Consider the following 21,793-nt stretch of genomic DNA (forward strand, 5'->3'; position numbering starts at 1 on the left):
TCCCAGCAGAACCAAGAGGGAGGAAAAGCTGCTGTGCTTTCCTCTCTGAGGGTGTAGCTGAGCTTGTTTAGCTCAGTTTTCCTTCGGTGTGTGAAGATTAAAGCATTCCTGCTCTGACCTTTGGGTTAGGTCCAGCCAGCATGCCTGAAGGCACCCCCTGGGAGCAGGGCAGCACAGCCTGGATGCTGATTGTGCTGCAGAACATGCAGAGCATTGTGTAAACCCCTGTCTCTGAGAGAATAACGTGACAAGGGGAAGAGACCTTCCTGACATTATTTCTGGGAGCAGGAAAGAGATGGCAGAGATAGGGTGTTAATTCTCTGGGTGAGAAAAAGGACACATTGAGTGAAGGACAGCAGAAATCAGCAGGTGAAAGGCAGAAACCACAATATATTAGCAGCCATAAAGAGGGTGCTAGGAGACATAAAAGAAGACATAATGATAGAGTATTATAGTTGTATTCTATCTTAGGAATGGCTTTTGCTCCTATCACAGAGGTATTATCAGAGCACTGAATGGAGTTATGCAGTCCTGTAGTAATTAAAATTTTGCCAGACAAAGAGTGAGTTTCAATAAGGAAGCAGTGAAGTAAGAGGATTTAATCAAAAGATTTCAACATACCAGCCAGACAGAGCCTGACATGAGAAAGAGAACATGAAATATAAGTTGAGCATCCATCAGATTGTGTCACACACATCCCATCTTTATGGATTATCCCTGAAGTTGTCAGTGTTTTAAAAATACACAAAAGTGATGTTTTAATAAACTAAGAAGAGCTAAAGATCCCTAGGCCTGTGGATGGAACTTTGCAGATGCTACTTTTTACTGTAAGGTGTAATGCAGTTTGTTGTGGTGGCCATAAGCAATGGATTCTCAAAAAGGTGTGTAAAGGAGGAAGGAAGTGGATTTCCTCCTAATCTTCTGCTGACTTTTGTTACCCCAAGTACTCTGTAACAGAGACATGGTTGTTCTTTTTGGGGACAGACTCCTTGTCCCCCTGAGAGCTCCCTGGTGATATCTTCATGAAGTGGACTGGAAGCCAATGCCTACCTGCAGGTAAACTCCCTGTCCCTGCTTTTCAAGCTCAGGTGGCTCTCTGGGGACATGACAAGGTCCAGGTGGCTCTTTCCTTCCAAAGGAGAGAAGTGGTGAAGGTGAGATCACCTTTGCATCCTTCTCCTGTGCAGTCTCTCCCCTCTGGAGCGTTCAGGCACGTCACTCATGCTCAGGACAGGGTTCACTGAGCATCCCTGCCCTGGGAAACACAAATGGAAAGGGGAGGGAGTTCTTCCTCATCCAAAGCCTTGGGATCACTCTGGTAACTTAATGGAATACAAGTTTTAGATGGCAAAACCAACATAATCTGAGTGGAGCATGCAACAGAAGCCACGTGGGCCTTTGGGATCCATGGGAGGGTGCCAGCCTACACACAGAGGATGTGCCTCAAAAGCAGCTTTGACTATTCATCTATCTCAGCAGCCTAGAATGTTCACTGAAGCATCCTCATCCTTTTCAGTGGTGCAGAAAAGAGCCATTGAGGTCTGGCAGCCAGAGAGCTGATCTTGGTGCTGAGTTCCCTCTGTTCCAGCTGGGCACTGTGGGTCTGGAACTTCCCTGGGCACTTGGGGATGCTGATAGAGATGTCAGGCAGGACAGATGGGGGAGTTCTCTCAGAGACCAAGGAGGGGAGAATGAAAATTATTTCTTTTTTAGTTCTCTGAACACTTATTTGCAGGAAAGGCATTCCACATTAAATATTCTGCAGATGGCCTCAGTGAAGAATTATGCATGTCAGTAGATCTGCTTGTCTGCATCTGATAAATGTATATTGTCAGTGAAATGTGAGGTAGCATGTAAAATCATGCAAAATAAGCTTTCAGTTTACACAGCTTTCTTTTTTCTTACATTTCTCTGTTAAGTTTATACTTCATGGTACCTGACAGTGGTAGAGCCAGAGTGAAATATGGTGTTAAACCCAGTGAGCCATAAAATCTAGCAGATGAGACCATGTTGTCTTTCATTTATGTCTTATAAGGACTCTTCCCTGACTGCTCACAAGAAGAGGAAGTTCTGATTTGTGAAAGCAGGACAAAGAAGATTGAGTTTATTTTAATGTTAGTTCTTCATTTTTTATTGGAGTAAAAAGTGACATAGTGATGGTGGAGAAGAAGGAAAAAAGAGGCATGTTTACCTCAAAAGAACCCAGAGATCAGGGTATGTACCCACCTGGGATAGGGCAGAATTGGAGAGACATTTCCCAATGTAATTCCTGTCATTTAGGAAAGGATTTACTTTGGAACAAATTTAGAAAAAGTGACATTTGAGCTGCAGGGAGGAATTTATTGACAAATGCCTCATACAGCCATTCCAACGAAGAACTGGAAGGTAAGGTCTGCTTCTCAGATGCTGCATGTTAGCAAAGCATCCCTGAAGCTGGGAGGGCCATTGGAGTGGCAGAGCTGGGCAGCAGAGATCTGGCCTGTGGCAGGCATGTGGATCCCCTTGGATTGTGTGCTTTTATTCTGAGGTTGTGCCTTTTTAAAAGTCTGCTTGAAGTCAGCAGGTGTTTTTACATATTTAAAAAGGTGAATTATATAATCATGTGCACCGAGGAGCTCATTACTAACTTCTTTTTATCTGTTCTTTATCTGGAGGAAGCTGTTCTTTTTTAGCATTGTGACAAATCAGGCTTTCCCTTTGGCATGAATTCTCCAGCAATCTGATAAGGGTGTAAGACAACACAGAGTTTTTGTTTGCTGTGGTTTCCCGTGGGGTTTGAGCTGCTCTGAATCAAGCCAGTGTTAAATTCAGAATGCATATATGTTCAGAGACAGACTTACAATAGGATTAGAGAGGCCTGTGTGATCACAGTATGGCCCCTGCCTTTGCTCTCAATCTTCTTACAGGCTTATTCTGCCTCAAATTCTGCCTTCCACCTCTCTTCCTGCCTCCAATGTTTATCTTGGGAGCATTTACTCTTTGAATCCCACAGAACCAGCGTTGCTGGAACTCCCAATAAAGTCATCATGGGTGCTCAACACCTTGGAAAATCTGCTGCTAATGAAGAAATCTTTCCACTGGTAGGCGAAAGCATTGAATGCATGCACTGCTTAGTGGTGTGCTCAACAGACTTGGACAAATCAAAGTGAATAAAATTGAAGTGAAAATACCCTTTAGCCTAGTGGAGTCTGTAAGAGAACTAAATTTATTGTCCTTTCTCTTCTGGTTTTATCCATTCACCAACAATCTATTCAGAGAGAGAGGAGGACACTGACAAATATGCAGTTGTAGAGAGGATGGAAGGGAGAGGATCTTCATATGTCACTCAAATTCCAGTCCAAATTGTCTGCTTGGTTTTTATTAAGTGGGAAAAAACCCCACTTGGATGATGTGAAGCACTACCTTTAAAGCAGAATCTTTTGATTATATTTAGTTTACTGAAATCCATCATGTCTATGAATATGCCTGGGAGAACTCTCCCTCTTGCTCCAGTAAATAACTTGTTAACAATGCATGCTGCTCTTTGCCCATAAAGTACCTTGACTCAGATGCAAACTAGGCAACCTAACATTTTTGCACTATGAAAAATGGGGATGCATCCCAAAATCCACATCTGGATTGTGCACCTAATCAGGCAGGGCTGAATCCTGCCTGGCTGCCAGCAGTGCCATGAGGAAAGGCAATCCTCCAAGCACGTATTGCAGCTCAGCAGCTCAGTTTATTGCACATCCCTGGACTTCAGCAACCTTTTCCCCTCTTATCCTTTCAGTCCTGTGAGCTTCCAGAAGCAGCTGACTTCTGCAGATGGACAGCAGAAAAAACAAGGCAAAGTGAGGAAAAAAGAAACCACAGAAAGAATGCTGGTGTCTATAAAGAGGAGGGGTAAATCTACACAATAAAGTAGCAGTTTAAAATTAGGGGAAAAAAATTAGAAACTACTTAGACAGATTTAATCATAATTCTTTTTAAAATCTGAAGCAATTACATAAAGCCAGAGTGACCAGGAGGGTTGACAAAGGATTTGATGAATGTGCATTATAGAGCAGCTCTGAGGCTGGGCTTTGCTAGCCATGAATAGCAATGAAACCTCTCATATTCCATGGATTACTCCAGGTAGGGAATGCAAACACAGGGCATTGCCCAGTCCTGTTCCAGCTCCCAGCCCTCCTTTGCTGGCCATTACCTGGGGATCTGGGCAGACAGACAAACAGCCCACCAGCAGTGCTGGCAGTGAGGGGGCACTGGCAGGGTCTGGGATTTGAGTGTTCCTGCAGATCTCACAGAGATGAGCTTGGGCTGAGCCTCTGAATACCCCACTGCTCTCTCTGCTGTCTTTTACAGGGCAGGACAGGCTGTGAAATCCCTCAGGTATGCAATGTTTAATTAAAAGGCTCTCCACTCTGCATTTTTGCTAAGAGAACAGCTCTGGCCTGGATTCTCTCTTTCCATCTGTGACTCAGAGCCTACTTTCTTACTTGTGGGTGTGAAAATATTTTGGAAATTAGGTAGCTGTGCAGTCTGTCCAGATACTCAGTATTTCCTGCTCCTAACACAAGCAGGGATGTGATTTCCACACATCTGGGTACCAGGAGAGCTAGGAAATCACCTGCATGGGTGAGATGGGAGGTCTAGAAGGTGAAGTTCCAGCAGCTGCTTTCATAACAATTGCCTCCATAAGCTTGGCATGGCACTTGACTTCATCTGTAACCTGAGGGTAGAGAAAGCAACTCTTGTTGAAGCAGAAATATCTTAAATATTTACATTTCTTGAGTGCATGGGACTTAAACAGAACATCCATCACATGGACAGGCACCTCAGATTTCATGGAAGTTCAGAATCTGTGATTTCACATTAATAGGTTGGTGGAGAGTAATGGAATTTCATCATGCATTTTGACCCCAGCTGTTGTATCACAATCCAGAGATTCCCTCCTTGTGCCATTCAGATGCAAAACACCACGTCAGGTGGTAAAAAATGTGAGCCACACAAATGGGAAAACACAGAAATTCCTCAGGTGTAGAGTGACAGGAGTAGTTTGGTGATAGTTTGTGTGAGAGCAGCTCCAGAGCTGGGAATGGATTGTCCTTCATATAAAGAAGAAAATGAGGTCCCAGGTTAGCACTTCCAACACTCAAGTATTGGATTAACACAATCACAAATATGATTAAGGGCTAAAAACCAGCATGACTGTTGAATATTTTCTCCACATTATTTCTCTAACCATTATTTGGGATACACTTCAGCAGTCCAATTTTAAGATGTCTTGCAAAGTAAAAGGCTAAATTCCCTTTATATTCAAAACAGGCTCCTCTGGAACATTATTAATCTCACCCAGTTTCAGTGTCTACATTATTATGAGAAGCACCTGACTATAAAAGTGCCAGCCTCTGCCTCTCTCTGCTGGGAATGAAAGTTTGAGGCAATTACTGTGCATGTGGGGGGTCCATTGCAGGTATTTGACATTAAGGGAGAAGAAATCCTTATCTTCTTTCAGCTTTTTCATTACACAACCTCAATCTGCCCTACAAAGTAAAATACTTGAAAAATGAGCACTCCAGGAGGAACAGTAGAAGGGACATGGAACCTGCAGGATGGTTTTGAGTGCAATGGTGAAACAGTCTTGCTTTGTATCAGCATAAACATGCCATTAACTGAGGATTTGAGGATTTGGTGACCAAAGAATTCCCAGCAAGAGAGATAAAAGCAGTTGGAAAAACTCCCAGTCTTTCCTTGTTTGTCAAAGACCTTTCCAGAATCAGACAGCAGTGAATGACAGAGTTTGATTCTTGCAAAGGAAACCTATTTAAGATTTTTGCTTCAGAAGGCATGCAAGCAGCTTTCCTGCTTTGCAGGGCAGGTCTGGAAATCAGACCCAAACATAATAAATTTGTTGAAGCTATGGAAATCAAGCAAACAGTTAGGGACACCTGTACCTGTTGTCTGGAGTTTTGAAATCCTTTGTTTCAGAGTTTAGAGGGAGAAGAGTTTTATGCCCAAGGGTTTCTGTGTCAGGCATGGAGTCACCAGACTAATGATGGCATGTCCATCCTTCTGTATTTTCTCTGAGCAGAGATAGCATGATGGAAAGAACAAAGCAGATTCAGCTTTTCTGCATTTTTCCCTGCTCTGTCCGATTTGCAAGAGTTTTTCTGCTACCCACACACTGGTTTTTAAAAGACTTAATCTCATAAATATAATCTCATACTAATAATGGAAGTGGCTTATCCAGATCTGGTAGGTCACACTGGCTCCATGGGGGTGCACAAGTGTGGCCTGAATCCCATAGGAATTGAGAGTCTGAACCATGCTCAGTATCTTCTGCTGGAATAAAAGGACATTTATGGTAACAGGCCAAATATGAGGTAACACTTGAAACCACAAAGGAACAATTGTCTTCTGACCAACAGCAAAAGAAAGTGAGAAAAGATCAGTGTTCAAATCCTCCTACCTCTGTGAGTCTCAGCAAAGCACCATTCCCTTAAAGATCCATGTGAGAGCTCTGCAAATTTTTCAAAGCACATTTCAAGGGGAAACACACAAAGGAGGGAACCAGTGGCTCTTTCTAATACTGCTTTGAGGAACGATTTCCACCCTTATGTAAGTCTGCTACCTCTTCGGATCAGTTTCTCTGTAAATTCATAGCAAACTCACACTACCTTGGTCAGAAAAGAGTGTTTGCACTGAAGCTTTTTACTTTCCTTTTGGGATGTAGCTTCTGTGGAAAGCACATTGATGTTTTAAAACCTTTTGAAATGATTGAACATTTCCTGCAGTTTGCTGCTTTTGCACCATCTGGCACCTGAAATCTTCTCATCACCAAAGAGGTTTTAGAAGGCATAATGCAGCCACATTTGTCATTCAAACTAGATGTGATGGGGTCAGTCTTGGGAAACAGGATTAAAATCTTTGAGTAACCTTCAGATTCTTGCAGCCCCTGGTGTGTCTTTAGCTTTTCAGGTCATGCCAGCCAGTATTTAATTGCTGCCAGGAATCTGGTGGTGTAGCCAGTAGGAGACCATTTAACTGCTATTGGTGATGGAGTCTCTCAACATTTGTCCATTGTGAAATGAATTAACAATCGAGACCATTTAACTGCTATTGGTGATGGAGTCTCTCAACATTTGTCCATTGTGAAATGAATTAACAATCTCCAGGCCTCAGAACAAGTGTTTGGTCAAATTTTGTGTTCTTAGGCTCTGGCACAGTTTCACAGAGGTGCTAATTAACCTCATAAATATAATCTCATACTAATAATGGAAGTGGCTTATCCAGATTTGGTAGGTCACACTGGCTCTATGGGGGTGCATAAGTGTGGCCTAAAACCCATGGGAATTGAGAGTCTGAACCATGCACAGTATCTTCTGCTGGCCTAGTTATCTCTAACTAAAATCTTAGCTCCTCTAAAATCTCTGAATTCCTTAAAGTTTATGTCTCAACAGCATTGTGGAACCTCATTTTCTCAGCCTGCCAGGCAGGGATTGCAGGATGGCTGTAACCTACTGTAAATCAGAGAGGGCTCTGACATTGGCGAGGGAGAGAGAGAATGATGCATCTGACTGCACATTTCAGAAGGCTTGATTTATTATTTTATGATATATATTATATTATATTAAAAACTATACTAAAACAATAGAAGAGAGGATTTCATCAGAAGGCAGCTAAGAATAGAAAATGAATCAATAACAAGGGATTTTCTCTGGCCGAGAGAGTCTGGACAGCTGGGCTGTGATTGGCCATCAATCAGAAACAACCACACGAGACCAACCACAGATCCACCTGTTGCATCCCACAGCAGCAGATAATCATCCTGTTCCTGAGGGCTCTCAGCTCCTCAGGAGGAGAAACCCAAAGGGGAGGAATTTTCCTAGAGCCTGTCTGTGGCAGTAACCCGCGGTGTGCTCTCGTTGTGGCAGGGCGGAGCCGGCGCTGACGCGGATCAAGGAGGATCGCAAGCGCATCATCCTGCCCGCCATCGACAACATCAAGTACAACACCTTCGAGGTGCAGCAGTACGCCAACGCCGCCCACGGCTACAACTGGGGGCTCTGGTGCATGTACATCATCCCTCCTCAGGACTGGCTGGATAAGGGGGACGAGTCAGCTCCCATCAGGTAAATCTCCCCGCCGCGGCGGTCTGAGCGAGCATCACCGCATTTCTCTTCGCGGAGAAAAGCAAGGCACTGTTCTTCCCAAGAATGTTTCCCTGAACCTCAGGGACAGAAAAAACAATTCTTATCTCATTGGCTGTGCCAAAGTAGAAGGCAATGGGGAGATTGTTTACCCCAAGTGATGGTGTTTTGTTTCCTTGGACTATGAGGTGTGTGTGTCGGGACTGTGGGGTGACAGTCATGAGATGCTGGGCAGTGGAGTGCTTGGCTGATTCAGTTTAAATGTAATGTGATATAGTCCAGAATAATACAGTATAATAAAGTAATTAATTAGCCTTCTGATAAGAAGGAGCCAGATGCATTCATCTCTCCCCCTCGTCGGGGGCAAAAATATCCGCTATAAACGAGGCAAAAATATCCGCTATAAACGAGGCTACGGGCTTTGTGCAGGAATAGCAGAATGAGAGTGGGGAAAAGTGATGGCTCCACAAAAGCTGTGGCTGAGTGTGCTGTGCTGCCTTTCAGAGCTGCCCCGCAGTGTACACGAGTGCTCAGGCTCTGGGTGTGTGCTTCAAGCACATGTTCTGGCCATTAGCAGGATCGTTTTCATCTCACCTTTTCTTTTTTTTCTTTTCCAGTGGGCTCTGGCCCATTGTGTGCATGAGAAACAAAGGTGTTGTGTGTGGGATTACAAAGAGGCTGGTTCCACTCCTGTTCTGTGGGCAGCAGTCTTGGTCATCAGTCCAAACCAGAGCTTTCCTGGAGCATCACTAGGAGCTGTATTTGACAGCTGCTCTTTTTTGGGTGGTTTTTGGTTGTTTTTTTTTTTTTTGAGAACTTTGCATGCACATGTTCAGAGTTTTCCTACTGGTTGAATTTTAAAACAAACCCCCACCAGACCATGTAGCCAGTGTGTCAATTTACTTTTCCCTACAAGAGAACATTGTACCTTACAGAAATGAACTTTTCTGAGTAAAGGCCATTACAGGAGCTGTGAAGGTGTTTCTGAGAATTGTTACAGTGGGAAAACTGGAACTGATGTGGAAAGGGCTTTCTCTCCCCTCCATTTGAAAATTCACATCTCCTAGCCTTTCATCTGCAGTGCAGATGTTTGTCTAACAGCTCCTCTGGGACATATTGTGCTGGGTTAAGGGTACTGCTGCTACCAACTCTAGAAATAAATGCTAAAAAATTTGAAGCCTAAGTATGCACTTTAGGATGCTCTTATTTTTAAGACTTCTTAAGAAGGACACAAATTACCAGCCTAAAGTCATCTTCATTTTCTTGTATATTGGCATCATCTTAAAGCAAGTTAAAACTCTTCTGCATGGTCCCAGTGTGGGCTCTGGCAGAGGAGCTGATGTGCTTCCCTGCCAGTGCAAAGCTTGACTTGCCAGATCCTGAAAAGTTCAGCTAAGCACTTCCAACAACACACCCACCTGAAAAAAATGCCAGTGATCTTTTGGAAGTGAAAAAACCCCTGACACACTGATCACATTTCTAAGTGGTCAGAGGGATGGGACCACCTCACAGGATCCTTCCCTCATGAAGAGCAATATTTTAATCTGTATTTCACCAAGTGTTGCAGATGGTACTCAGGTTCATTCTCGTGCTCTGTGACTGCAAAACAGAGCTGTACAGTAATATTAACCTTATTTACTGCAGGACAGCACAGTCCATCATCACTGACCTTTTGCTTGGCTTGGAACCTCAATAAGCAGGGAAGTAATTACTTAGGAAATCAGTTTTCCTGGATAACATGCCCTGCTTGCCTCACATTGTTTTAAAAGTGCAGATGTTTCATACCTGTTTCACTCAGCCCTGAGAAAGTTTATTGATAAAGGAAAATTAACCACCCAAAGCTTTCCCTCCTGAAAGGTTTTGTGCACTTCATGACTCACAATTTATATGTGAAATCATTGTAGTAATTTTCTCATGGATTGCTCCAGTATTTCAGTACCTCCTGTTCTGGAGACAATGATCATATAACAGATAAGACTGAACTAAGAGGTTAAACCTTAGCAATAAAGGGCCTGATTTACCATGGACTTCCCTCAGATTTACCTTCAGGCTCTCTCTGGTGCCACACTGACACTGAGCTGGGCTGACACAGGAGTGAACAAACTCAACCCAAAATCAAAAACTCAAATCCAAACTCAAGCACTGAGCAGTGTTAAAACCTGATGCACATGAGCAGCTGGCTCCCCAGAGCAGTGATTTTATTCTGAACCTGAATGGAGAAACCCTCCAGTTCCACAGTGCAGAAACTGCCCAGAGACAGATGAGACAACAGCAGCAGGAGGAGAACACCCAGCCCTGGCTGGCAAACACCAGGAGCACTGACACACTGCCCAAGCATCTCTTCTGCAAATTAACAATTCCATGCCCTAAAAGGCAGAGACCTTTTAACCATGAGCACTTCCATGTCTCCCTGGGTTCTTTGAAGGCAGGGATTCAGGAGAGCAGAGCATCCCCTTTGTGGCCACACTGCAGTGTGTGCTGAGGGGCCTCTGAAGCTCCAGCAGCTGGATGGATTTGCTACAGCATTTGGCTGTTGTGTTGTCCCTGCTTGTGGAAATATAATGGGATTTTGTGGCTTTTAAGTGATGTGCCAGTGTAATTATGGTAGTGGAAAGAGTGTCTGTGTGAGTGTTATTGATGAAATCAATCAGGAAGTCTGTCCTTAGGACTGAGATTTCAAAGTGGTCATGGTGGGAACTTGCTTGCTGTGGAATATTTAAAGTGTGTTTTCAAAAGGAAGCCAAAGTCAGGCTAGTGAGCAAGTTTTAAAAACATCTCAGATGTGACTTGATTTGGTACAGGGTTTGGTTTTGCAACCAGCTTTCCAAATCACATACTGCAACCATGATTCCTGTTTCAGTCCACTTTGCAAGACAGAAACTGTGCACTTTGATGGTGTTTGAATCCATGTGTCTGTCCAGTGCACTCAAAAGATTGCAAAGCTGCTCACCAGCATGAAAACTGCAAGTCCATTTAGTCCTTGCCACCACTGTCCCTCTTAAGGCTTTGTTTGACACTGTTTTCAGCAAGCAGTGGATTTGGTTTGTGCCTCTCTGTGTGTTTTGTGGAAGAAAAGTCTGGTAACAAATAACCCTGTGACTGGTTTTGTGGTTGGTGTAGCTGAATACTTTCTGCCAGATCTCCAAAGGGATTAGAGATTTCCAGCATTAAAGAACATGTGTACCCTGGTATCAGTGAGGATCAGAGCCCTGGCATTTCTCCTGCTTGCACTCTATGAATAAATATCACCAATGTGCAGAATTGGGTGAGGCATTTGGAAAGCAGGGTCCAGTTCCTGTTTTCTTCTGGGACTACACGAGAGATGTGCTTCTTTCCTAAGAATTTTCCTCTAATTTCTTGAACACTGACAGTGATTCTACTCAGCCTTGCTGGGAAAGAGCAGCAACTGTCCCTCATGCCAGTGGGTCATTCATGGGCAGTCATGTCAAGAGTGTACCATAAAATGTGACAAGTGGACTTGGCCTTGAGGTGCTAACAAAGGTAAAGAAATAGCAAGAACAAGGTGTCAGATTTTGTAAAGATTTCTGATGCACTTTAAAGTCGGTTCTTTCTTCCCCCCCCACGTTAATTCTCTGAACTTCAGAGCAATTGATGTTCCCCGAGCTGGCTTCTGCAGGCAATCCATTTTCCATGTTTGACATTTGAGATGGGAGATGTCTGTAAGGTGAAGATTTAAATGAGGATTGTTATTTTGACACGCTGTGTCCATCACGTCATTTCCCATTCGCGTTCCTGCGAGCACGCTGCCCAAAAATGTCCTTATCATCTGGCACCACACTGTGCAACAAAGGATCTGTTTCAGAGGGCTTCTGATGAATTTGACTATGCATTGAAACAAGCTGGCTTTTTTAATGCATGCTGTATTTTTTTTTCCTGGATTTTGGAACAGCAAGGAAGGTTTCTGGTATTCTGAACTCTGGCTCTGACTTGTCTTCCCTCACCTGCTGTGATTATGATGGACTGCTCTGCATTTGATTTCTTGATCAGCAGCCACTAACATTAGAGTCATTAGTCAGCCTCACCCAGCCAAGCACTGCACAGCTTTCCATTTTATCTTCCTCCAGCAGCAGTGGTGCATTTCATTGTTGCATATGTTCTCACTTACTGCTTTAATATGCCATAGCTTGCTACCAGTAGGGATGTGCATGTACAGGCACTGCATCAGCTGCTCCAGGGAGTGCCAGGGCCTTGCTCATGGACATAAATTAGAGTTTGATGTGCCCCCAGTGAAGGGTTTTGTGCTGCTGCTTCTCTCTGGGAGTGTGTGTGCCCATCTCATGTGCAAGTCAGGCCCCATGCTGGTGTGCAGTAACAATAATGATGAAGCCAGTCTGAGCCCTCACTGCTCTGGGAAGAAATCCACCTGAGCCCAGGAGGCAAAGCCTTTCATGATAAACCATGCTGCCATGTAATAATAAAACTGGGGAGTGTTTATTGACTGCTCATAGCCATCTTTTCAGTTTCTGGTTCACAGGAGCCTGTAACAAAGCAGTTTCGCTTTTATTTGTCCAGGTTCTGATGAGTGTCCTGCCTGTTCCAAAAAATTTACTTCCACAGGGCATCAGAGAGTTACTCTGCATCCGTATTTGCTCTGCCTTTCTGGATAAGGATTAGCTTGTCATCTTGTCTTTTTTCCCCCCTCTTTCTTCTGAGCAGCAAATCTGTCCTCGAGTTCTGTTCTCAGGGCCTGGTGTGACTCTTTCTTGCAGAAGACATGAGCTGTAAGAAAAACAGAAATAGTCTGCAGGTACCATGCAGGTTTCCCCACTGACATGTCAGACCAGGGCTGAGGTGCTGCTTAAGAACCTGAATCAAAGCATCATCCTGCTGGGAGAGGTGGAACATTCAGAGATAGGATGTGTGAGGTGTCATTTGAAACTCCTTGTCTCTCTCATTATGCCTGTATATCTACATTTATGCTTATATATTTATTTATGGTTCTATTTGTGTTGGAATTTATGTGTGTATTGTGAGTGTTTGTCAGTTTTCCTGGAAATTGCAGTTGGCTGCTCAGGAAACTCTTTCAAATGTGACCTGATTGCATTGTGCACATATGTATATATAAATATATATATATATAAATATATGCTGGCCTTAAGGCAGGAGAGAAAGATGCATAAGGCAGAGGAGGAGTGACTGTACCACGTGCAGTTGAGTGCCCATCCCTTTCTCCTTCACTGGCTCTTGGTGAAGCCCCCAGGCATCTCCCTTCAGTCAGGGGAAGGAGGGGGATGCACCTGGCTGGAGAAATGGGTGTCAGCACCTGCTGGAATTTTACCTGGGGATCTCACTGACAACCCAGTCCTGACCCAGACCTGCAGCCTTTTTTCCCTGCCCAGGGTGCCCCATCCCAGGGCAGGCACTGCCCTCCCCACACAGGGCCTCTCCTCCTGCTGCAGGGAGGGAGATTTCACCCCCAGAAACCTCTCTGTGCTTGTCCCCTTCCCCAGGGCATCACCCAGAGAAATGCTCCTCTGGTGTCTCCCTTGCTCCAGCAGTGCTGTCAGGTAATTCCCCCAAACTGACTCTGCAGAATCAATACAACTCCAGGCTGCATTTTAAGCTTTTAGCTGCAAAACCCATTTTTGCTGTGTTTCCCACATTATCCTTTGAGTGCTCCTGTTGATTATAATTAATCCTTATAACATCCTCCATTGTGTCAAAGAATATTCCACAGATCAATTGAGTTTCACAGCGCCTTTGAGGTGTTGGTAAAAAAGAGTACACTTCTAATTGCTGCTTTCCCCTTCTAGAAGTGTCTCTGTTTTACTAGAGAGTGCATGATGGAGGGAAAAGGAGGTGAATACGTGATGCTCTGAAGCTGTGAAGTGCTGGGGGCACTCCCTTCTCCTGGGCTGCCCCTTGGGCATTGAGCAGGGGGTAAGAGGTGCTAACACAGCTGCTTTTGCTCACATGGCCATTCCCAGCTTTCAGGATAAGTCTGCTGCACTGCACTAGAAGTGGTGGGTGTACTGGAGTATTTCAGGTACTGGGAAAACCCAGTTCTAATGCCAGGTGGGGCCCTGGAGCTCAATTCAAGCCCGTTTTTTGAGAATTGTTTGTGTTATGTCAGTGTGACACTGTAGCCCAGTATAAAATTCTAAAATCTGGATGTGGTTCTTTCTGTTATTGTTCTGCTGTTGCTCACTCCTGAAAACTATTTTTTTTCTGAAAAGGCTGTGAAAGCTTGTGAAGCCTATATTTGAATATATATAATGAGGAGAAATAAACCCTAGAAGGGAGAGAGGGAGTTGCAAAGACTCAGAGGCGTTTGTTTCTGAGTGATGATTATGCAGTTGCATCTAAAATGTATTTCCCACCCCTCTTCAATTAACAACTCTTAATGGACAGAGCCTACAGCTGCAGCAATCCAACCCCCAGAGAGGGAGATTCCAGCACCTGAGAGCAGTCTGCCAAGCCTGGCAGCGCCATTCCTCATCAGAAAGGGAGGATGCTCCTCATGGGAGCATCCTGCTGCTGTAAGGAGCTGCCTCCAGAGGATTTCTGTGGGGGAGCCAGGCTGGAAAAAGAATGAGTCTAAGCCCAAACTAGCATTTCAGTTTTGCAAAGCAGTGGTGCCTTGATTCAGTGAAGCCTGTGTTTAGTTTTGAATGTATGAAAAGGAAAATGAAGAAAGCGGTGTGTGTTTCTTCCCCCATCTCCTTCCCTCTTTTTATCATGGGTAAAACTTAAAAATATACCTGAAATATTCCCTCCAAGGCTTATTTCAGTGCAAAGGTACTGAATTTCCTTACCTTGGTTGTATCCATCTTTCATTTTAGTTCCAAACCAAATTTATTCCTTGTTAGCCTAAGATATGCTTTTCAGTGGTACAAGATGTGAAATCAAGATGTATATAGGATATGCCTCATCCTGGGTACAGGAGAGCTCTCAGCTTTTTTAGGCAAATCTGTTTCCAGGCTTGGCTCTGGGAAATGCAATCAGGGAGATGCATTTTATCAAATAACTTGAATTTATAAATGCAAAGATCCTGGTGTATAAATATATGCATCAGCAGAGGATGGAAGTGCCCAGCCAGGAGGATCCAAGGCCCTGTGTGGTTTTTTTTTAGAGCTTTGAGACCACTTCTGACTAGAGAATGATTCAACAGAAAGTCTTCAGAAATTACAGCACAAACAGAGGAGTACTGGAATTTCTTGCACACATGAAGTGCCACGTGATTGATGCTAATAGGTAAATTTAGAATGCAAACTTGAAGACTGAGAACTGTTCAATCTGTGTACATTTGTTATGAGCTGGGGTCTGTAAGAGCTAATCAACAGCTCAATCTTTTGCTTTGCTCTCTCTGTGCAGGACACCAGCCATGATTGGATGCTCTTTTGTGGTGGACAGAGAATATTTTGGTGAGATTGGCCTGCTGGACCCTGGCATGGAGGTCTATGGAGGAGAAAACATCGAGTTAGGCATGAGAGTGAGTAACAAAGAGACTTTGTGCATGTGCCAAGGGTGCTGGGGAGCTGGTGGCCCAGCAGAGCTGCTGGCTGGCTGATCTGCTGTTGTGCTGGAGTAGGGGATGCTGCAGCACTGTCTGGAAGTGACAGTGCCAGCAAATGAATGTTCCTGGCCTTGTGGGCCTTGAGAGAACTGATAACAGTCGGGAATATGCTTTATTGCTTCATCCTGTCAGTGCCTGAAGCAGTGAGAAAGGTTTTCCCCTTTCCCAGAATCTTTCCTGGTGCAAACAGCCACTCTGAGTCTCCATGTGCTCGTTGCCCTTGGCTGAGGTTGTACATTTGTGCTCTGACAGATGCACCACCTACAGAAAACTAAGGCCAGGCTGGCAGAAATCACTTGTAATATTTTACAACTCTAAGGATCCTCCTTGTGCAGTAAGAATGCAGGGTGCAGGTATTCAATCCTGTTGGACAGGTCAGTGTGAAGTGTGGACAGATGATTTGGAATATCTGTCTAAAGGAGGTTTGAGACCTGTGATCCCTTGCCCTTGGTTTCAAGGTGGTGCTTGCCAGCAAGTCCTCCTGAAGCCCAAGGAACATGTCTCTGCTTAGCATTTGAAAATTAGGCCACCTAATGTTGCATGAAGAGAGTTTCCTCATTATAAAGCTGACTGTTTAATTATTTTCCCTTTACTCTTTATCCCCTTCTTCCCAGTAACATGTCCCTGGTGCACGTAACGTGCTCATTAAAGCATATATTCTGCTCATGGTGAAACACTGAACATCAAATTAGTCCATTCTTTATCTGGCTCTTCTTTTTTCTAAAATGGCTACAAACTCCTTCCCACCATTGGACTGAGGAGGAAGGTCACTGCAGCAGGAGTTTATTTTCACATATGGGTGTGTATTTGTAATTCCAGCATGGCAAGAGGGATGGGGTTTGTAATGGGACTGTGTGAATACACTGCTTATGCTTTAAGGTTCAGAATTCACATAGGGGACAGAAAAACTGCTACCACAAATCATCCAATTTTCCTTAAGAGGGTCAGGCTATTACCAGGATTGTGTGAGCTTTCCTTTATCATTGAGCAGGGCTTTGAGCTGTTTGAAGCTTTTTCCACATGGCTGCTCCCAGAATAGATTGAACACTCTGGCAAAACTCTGGCGTGGTTGATGAATAAGGCTCCTAAGAAATCTGAAAGCTGTCGCTCTTCCTTAGGCCAGGAGAACTTGCTGAGTACGATTAGAGCTCCAGGTAAACAGAGGCAAAGGTTTTAATAGGATTATGAAATGGCACTTGCTTGAAGAGACAAGGATTTGAGGTGAGTGAGGATGGGTTTTCAGGGATAGGGAACCTGTTAAAGCCTGCAGAAAGCTTGGATCTAGGAACAGCCCTTTTTCCTTTGGGTTTTAGGGGTTTTGGTTGGGGGCTTTTTTTTTGCTCTATAAGAAAAGCTAACCCTGCTGTTTGGGAAAGGTTTTATGAAAGTACAAGAGTATGATTTTGTTGTGAAATAAGCTGTGTGTCCATAGCACAGGTCTGTTACTCTGTGTTTCCAGCCTGGTAAGTAATATACAGTGTCTGCCTCCTAATTTGCAAATCCTATGTGTGATCCCCTCCTGTGAGTCTTTCAGAGCTGTCAGAAACTAACAGTGTGAAAATGCACAGGAACCTTCTCCCTTCTCTCTAGGCTATTTATAAAACCACTGTGAATTTACCAAGTTGGGTTTTTTTAACTCCAGAACCTCCAAGAAAATGGCAAAAAAATCACTTCTTTCCTAAGGCCTGGTGCAGGGATATTTGGTGCTGGGATATTTGGTGCCTCCCCCACCTGCACAGAGGCACAGAGGGATGCTGTTGACCGTGTGGGACTGCTTGTGAGAAGCAATGAAAGACAGAAAAAGGAAGGAATACATGAATGAATAAGTAAAGAACAAAAATTAATGTAATAATAAATAATAAGATGTAGGGAAAGCCCATGCTTGGCTGAAAACAGTCCCTATTCTGTAACAATAATCCTTTTCTACTTTTTTGAAATCTGTTATCATGTAACTGCTAAGAGAACAGGGATTAGGCTTGGAGTGTCTGAAATAGATTACATTGCATCTAGTGAACTCTTGCTTAAATTGTTTTAATAAAGTGAAATAGGGAAACTCAGTGAAACTAATGAGCTGATTTGGGAGGATACTGTTTGATAACCCAGCTAATTCCCATTAAATCTATTGTGTATTAAAAAATCATGACCTTGGCTATTCCACTGTTGGCTTTGCACTTTTCAAAACTCCATAGATGGGAATATTTAAATAATTAACCTAAGAGATTTTCTGTATTGAGTATGAATAAGCAGTGCAGCCACAGGCTGGGGTTGCCTGCTATGTCTATTGAATGGATTTAGGGGTCTGCAGCTCTTTGTTAAACTCCTATTATTTTTTGAGTAAATAATGGTGGTTAGAGCTGCAACATTCTCCTGATGGGGTGACTTTACACTGAAGCCAATGTCTGTTTGCCAAGAGAGGGAAATTCTGGTTTGGTTGAGAAAAAGCACCAGCTGTTCTGGGAAATAAAGGGGAAATGGACACATTTGCAGGCTTGTGAAGTAAGGAAATGGATGGACACTTACATAATGTCACCTTGCACTGTATTTTTTAAAGGTGGCAGTTTCACCATCACCACAAGGTGGATAAACTGGGGGACTCTCAGGACAAATGGTGCTGTTCTCTGTTCTCCAACCAGCTACTGAAGCTGATGGGAGTTATTATTAGCACCTAAACACAGGAAATTACAGCATCCAGTCTTGGCTGACTCCTCTGTGGATGAGCTGCCCTTCATGAGACACTCTAAATTCAGGGTAGATCATCTTTGCTGCTCCTGAACATCAAATGGTCCCTCTGACCTGTAGTAAGTACAGAGAGATGTCCCAAAAGGAAGAAGAATTCAAGCAGCGCTTGAATGTGGAGGCAGACAGGGATCCCTTTAAGTGAGGGTGCCAAATTATGACCCTGTAAGAAGCTGCATGCTTTGCAAGCAAAATGTGAGTTCCATTCCTAGTGGGAGCCACAGACACACTCAATTATTTAGAAAGGGATCATATAAACATTAAAAGCCTAGTTTATGATTTAACCTAATACAAGCAGTTTATGATGCATCTTTTTATAGTGAGTCATTAATCATTGCACTAAGGATCCCTCTCTTCCTCTGGTGCTCCAGTGATAAGGTGAATGAATTGCTGTTCCTTTTACTTTGTGCCCATCAGCTGTAATGGTGGGTGGAAAGAGATCAAGCATTTATTTTAAAGGATGCTGCAGCAGAAATTAAGTTCTGCTTCCACCATTAAGAATCCAAACAAATTAAAGTTTAAAAAATATCTTGTCACGTTGATAACTGCAAGTAAAACTCCTTTCCTTCTATGGCCAGCACCAGGCTGCTCTGATGTTGGTAGCACTGAGTCACATCAGCAGGTCTGTCCCAGGTAACTCTGGCCAGCCTTTACTTTCTTTAAAAATAGATGAACTACATTTTTTCTGAGCAGAAATGCTAATGGTGGATTGTTGAGTAGTGAATTTTTGACCTCATTTTATTACCTTTAGCTAAAGAGATTTAGATTCCTTTGAGCAGTCAGTGTTTTAAATGCAGATTCCAGACTGGTGTGCTGTAATAAAAATGTCACAAGGTTTATGTATAGCAAACTTTAATTCTGAATTCTGGACAATGCTTTTTGCTCTGTGTGATTCATGAGGCCAGTCCCTAGTCTTAGAGCTAAATAGAAACTCCGTTCTGGTGAGTTACTCGAAATTCCAGCATTTTTTCACATGTGCTGTGGTAAAATACAAGTGAAAATTGTACAAAAACAGAGGTTAACCAAAGTGCCTTATTATGGTGAATCTGAAAATGCTTCATTTTTATTTGGACCTTTCCCAAGCCGTAATTTTTAGTATAAATTAATTCAGTTTTGATTTAAAAGTCTTAAAGCCTTTTAGTTCAAAGACATTTAATCACTTGAACTATGTTAACAAAACCCCACAGTTGCTGACATCTGGAAAAGTAGTGTGCTCTGTCCTTAGACATGCCTATTCACACTGGAGTACAGTAAATCAGCATTTTCAGCATGAAGTTAAATGCTATTAAAATGTTTCTGAGCAGTTCTATACTGCCTAAGCAAAATCCTGGCAAGTGATGTCATCTGCTGTTATTGGAAGTTGCCCCAGTGCTTAGGCTGCAAAGATCTCTGATAAATCTCCCAGGTCTCACCCTCCAGATAAAATGTGTGAGTAAAGGTGTCCCCTTTTTCCATCTCCAGTTTAGTTTAGCAGTTTCTTAGGTACTTCCTAAGGTAAAGGAATGCTGAGCTTGTGGAGCCAAGCATGAAGAAGCGATGAAAGGATTGAAGCGTGCTGCCTGGATTCCATGGATTCCCTGCTCCCTCCCCTCTTTCAGAGCAGGAGCTGGAGCAGCTGGGTCTGTGCTGGTGTGCAGAAGTGATGAGCCAGGCCCTCAGCACACCCAAGGTTCAGCATCTCCTGATTCCACTGGAGCTGCACAGGGTCAGGCAGGTGGGATCAGTCTTGGAGTTTGTGTCCAGCAGTCCCAGTTCTGTCTGAAAATGGGGACAGACTCTGTGGCAAGGGAAGGAGCCCCTGCAGGTGTGAAACCCCAGCCTGCTGAGCCCTGGAGAGTCCAAACCCACCCAGAGTCACCAAAAACCACCCAGAGTCAGCCCTGGTGGCTGCCCATGGCCAAAGTGTGCAGTGGCCAGCTCCAGGGGCTGCAGAGGGCAATGTCTGTGCTCACAGCTGGGAGGGGGCTGTCAGCACTGCCAGGGATTGATCCCAGCCCTGAGGCCACATCCCCACCCAAAACAGCCAGGGAGAAGGTGGGAAAGCAGGTGAGGACGGGCTGACTGCAGTGATAACCAGCACTGGGACAGGGCTCCAATGCCTGACCTCAGCCACACTTCAGAGCAGAGGGTTTCCTCTGTACAGGGTACATGAAAGAAACATGTACATGTACATGAAAGAACAGGATGTGCAAGCAGTGTAAAGCAGAGCCAAACAGCTAAAACCTGGCCCTGGGCCTCTTCTGATTAGTTCAAGAGTTCTTGGGTTTTTCTCTGACCAGATTATTAATATAGTCTTAATTGTACTTTTAATGGGATGTATGATCCTGGTTTTGGGGACAGAACTCAAATCCCTACCTGTCTGCAATTTCTTTGAACCATACTGTCCTCTTTTATTTTCTTTCTTATTTTCTTCATTATTTTTCTTTTTAATGAAATAAGGATGACTTTAACAATGGTTTCATCAGAACATGGCACAGTGGTGCTGTAGCAGGAAATTGCCAGCACAGTACAGGGCTGGAGCTTGTGAGCACCCTTAAAAACCCTCTCGAAAGTGGGAGCATTGGAAATGGCTCAGAAAAGAGCATCTGGCCATTTGGCTCCTGTATCACATCATGCTCCATCGAGTGTAACATTTCATGTTACAAACTCTTTCATGTACCAGGAGGTTATCAAAGCACAGGGCTGGAAATTTCAGAAAGAGATCAACAGCAAAAGAACTGAGGGAAACAAAAAAAAAGCTTCCTCAGTCTTTGCCACTTTCTTCTCAGCACTTTTCCTGCAGGTTTGATCTCAGTCTAACAGTGTTCCTCTTCAGAGGCAAGTGTGAACTGGATGGGGGGGTGGGAAATGAAGAGGAGAGTGTTAATAGAGATTGAAAAAGGTTTCACTTGCCTAATGATGAGTCTGAACCAAACACTAGAGATGAGCTACAGCTGTTCAGAAACTTTCTGATACAACATATTTCCTGTTGCAAAATAACAGCTCGTCCAGAACTCCAAATGGTCTGCAGAACTCTAAATTTTGGTGCTGATTACTGAGAGCTTGGCTTGGGCTGTTTTGTAGCCAGAGGTGCCCAACTGTCCCAGCACACCTGGCAAAAGATTTCTGTGAGTTTTTCTAGAACCATTTTGAATCTTTCTCAGAACCCTTAAAAAAATGAAAAACCAGTTCTGTGGAAAGCATCCTTTTTCCACACAAAAGGAAAGCAAGATGTGAAAGTGATCCAGGATACCAGCTGTTCCCAGAGTGAGGGATGCCCCTCTCCTAATTGACTTTTTGAGTAGCTCCCCAGCTGGTTGTCATTTTTTAGGGGATGAGAGGTTTAATCAGGAATCTCTAGGAAATATAAAGAGTTCTCAAGATGGGAGGAGTCCTTCCAGCCCAGATTTCT

General features: G+C 43.8%; 1 protein-coding gene across 1 annotated transcript in view; it reads left to right on the forward strand.

The window, feature by feature from the left end:
- GALNT9 (polypeptide N-acetylgalactosaminyltransferase 9) overlaps window positions 1-21,793 on the forward strand; it is a gene marked incomplete at both ends in the record, with an annotated part of 191,833 nt that overhangs the window by 117,888 nt on the left and 52,152 nt on the right. The window contains 2 exons of the mRNA XM_084217225.1: window positions 7,914-8,111; window positions 15,465-15,582. Coding sequence (XP_084073351.1) covers window positions 7,914-8,111; window positions 15,465-15,582 — 316 coding nt within the window. The remainder of the gene's footprint in view (window positions 1-7,913; window positions 8,112-15,464; window positions 15,583-21,793) is intronic.

Source organism: Fringilla coelebs, assembly GCF_963513975.1.
Source record: "Fringilla coelebs genome assembly, chromosome: 17".
Classification (NCBI taxonomy): Eukaryota; Metazoa; Chordata; class Aves; order Passeriformes; family Fringillidae; genus Fringilla; species Fringilla coelebs.